Source organism: Salpingoeca rosetta (genome assembly GCF_000188695.1).
Source record: "Salpingoeca rosetta unplaced genomic scaffold supercont1.31, whole genome shotgun sequence".
Lineage (NCBI taxonomy): Eukaryota > Choanoflagellata > Craspedida > Salpingoecidae > Salpingoeca > Salpingoeca rosetta.
In genome coordinates, this window is record NW_004754903.1 from 531497 (window position 1) to 534002 (window position 2506).

Below are 2506 nucleotides of genomic sequence, written 5' to 3' on the forward strand. Positions count from 1 at the left end.
AGCGCGTGGAGACCTTCGCCATCCACCACGATGCCCTCATGCTGCAGCCCGAGGGCGAGGAGGAGGGCCACGCCATCGGACCAGTGTCACAACAGCTCTGGCTCGCTGACAGCGGTGCCACGGCGCACATCACCAGCGACGCCTCCCTCCTCACCAACTACATCGCCGTCACGCAGCACGTCACCGTTGCCAACAACCAGGCCGTCACGGTCATCGGCAAGGGCGACGCCGTGCTCCGCGTGACTGGCACCGACGGCGTTCCAGGCACCATCACGCTGAAGAACGTGCTGCATGTCCCCGACATCAAGTACAACCTTCTGGCGCTGAACCTGGTGACTCGTGCGCGTCGTGGTGCTTCCATCGTCATTGCTGCGGACGACAGCCGCATCCAGTTTGCCACATGGAGTGTGCCTCTGCTGCCGTCCAAGGACACCGGCCACCTCTTCCTCTACGCCAGCGCCACGACCTCCCAACAAGCCACGGCGCTTGCGGGGGAGCTAGTGCACAGCAGCGATGAGGAAGCCGAGGATGCTGACGAGGGCGCCTCTGCACACGACGTGCTAGGCCATCGCAGCAGCGCGGCCGTTGACGCCATCCGGCAGCAGATCGCCCAGGCCTCTTCCAAGCACATCGTCACCTGTGGACCATGTGCGCTTGGCAAGAGCACGCGCGCCTCCATCCCAAAGCAGTCTGCTCCACGTAGCGCTGGGCCATGCCAGCTGCTCTACGCCGACATCGCCGGTCCGCTGGAGGAGACGTCGCTGCGAGGTGCACGCTACGCGCTGACCTTCATCGACGACTGCACGCGTTTCGCCTGGACGTTTCTCATCCGGCACAAGAACGACGTCGGTGCGGCCCTGGAGCAGCTGCGCAAGGACCGTCACGTCATCAACGCGCTCCGAGGCGCCACGCTGCAGACGGACAGCGACGCCGTCTTCAAGAGCCAGGACTTCACCGACCTGTGCCTGGCCTTCGACATCAAGCAGCGCTTCTCGCCACCGCACTCGCAGGCCAAGAACGGATCCGCGGAGCGCACCTTCCGCACCCTCTTTGAGACGGCGCGCACGATGCTGTTTGCTGCGGACCTGGACAAGCCGTTCTGGGGCTTCGCCGTGCAGCACGCCACGCTGCTGCACAACATCGCGCCACGCAGGAGCCTCAAGGACAAGTCACCGTTCGAGGCCCTGACTGGGCACGCCTTCGACGTCAGCCTGCTGCGCGTCTTCGGCTCGCCGGCCTACGTGCATGTGGAGAAGAGCAGCACGCGGCACAAGCTTGACCCACGCTCACGCGTCGGCGTCTACGTCGGCTTCGCCGAGGAGGACCAGGCCCACGTCGTCTGGATGCCGGACACGCGACGCGTTGTCCACACCATCCACGCTCGCTTCGGCGCCATCAAGAACAAGGACGCCGCCTCCTCTCAGCAGCAGCAAGAGCAGGACGACAGCGGTGCCTCTGCTTCGCATGCCAACAAGACCGCTCAGCGTTCGACCGAGGACAGTGCCACCGGCGCTCCCACTGCACCACGTGCGGGGGAGCCGCAGCTCCAGCCACGCGCACTTGGCGGCTCCGTCTGGGACCAGCTGCTGTTGTCCGAGACCCTCGGCGACAAGGACACCCCTGGTGGCTCAACCACCACGTGTCACGTTGCCACCAGCGCTGCTGGTACGGGGGAGAAGACATCAGCAGTGGGTGGTCATCTACCAGACATCGCTGCTGGCAGTGCTGTCACGTCAGCTGAGCCAGCCACCGTCAAGGAGGCGCTTGCCTCGCCAGACTCTGAGGAGTGGCGCCAAGCCATCCTGGACGAGTTTGCGGCAATGCAGGCCAATGACGTCTACGACGTCGTGCCTCGCGCTGACCTTCCCAAGGGCCAGAAGGTGCTCCGCAGCATGGTCATCTTTCGGAGGAAGCGCGATGACCAGGGCAAGGTGATCAAGTACAAGGCGCGCTGGGTTGCCAAAGGCTACTCCCAGGTCCACGGTGTCAACTACACGGACACCTTTGCTCCGACGGCTACCATCGCAGCCATCCGCACCATGCTCGCCATGGCCGTCGCGCGTGGCATGGACATCCAACAGATGGACGTCAACACGGCGTTCCTCAACGCGCCCGTGGATCACGAGATCTACGTCCAGCCACCGGCCGTCGACGGCATCTTCTCGCCGAATACGGTGCTGCGCCTCAAGCGCGGGGCTGTATGGGCTGAAGCAGAGCCCGCGCCTGTGGAACCACACGCTGGACGCCTGGATGCGCGAGCAGGACTTCGTCGCCACAGCCACGGACGCCTGCATCTACCGCCGCACCTGCAAGGGTGGCAAAGTGATGTGGGTTGCCGTCTACGTGGACGACCTCCTCATCTTCGCCGACAGCGACAGCGACATGGCCGCGTTCAGGAAGGCCATTTCAAGCGCTTCAGATGAAGGACCTGGGCAGCCCAGACTATGTCTCGGCATCAAGGTGCGGCATGACCGCAAGGCCAGGGACGGTCACCATGAGCCAGGAG

General features: G+C 64.6%; 1 protein-coding gene across 1 annotated transcript in view; it reads left to right on the forward strand.

Moving 5' to 3' along the window:
* Window positions 1-38: 38 nt before the first annotated feature.
* PTSG_12922 (uncharacterized protein) overlaps window positions 39-2506 on the forward strand; it is a gene marked incomplete at both ends in the record, with an annotated part of 3136 nt that continues 668 nt past the window's right edge. The window contains 2 exons of the mRNA XM_004989072.1: window positions 39-2314; window positions 2373-2460. Coding sequence (XP_004989129.1) covers window positions 39-2314; window positions 2373-2460 — 2364 coding nt within the window. The remainder of the gene's footprint in view (window positions 2315-2372; window positions 2461-2506) is intronic.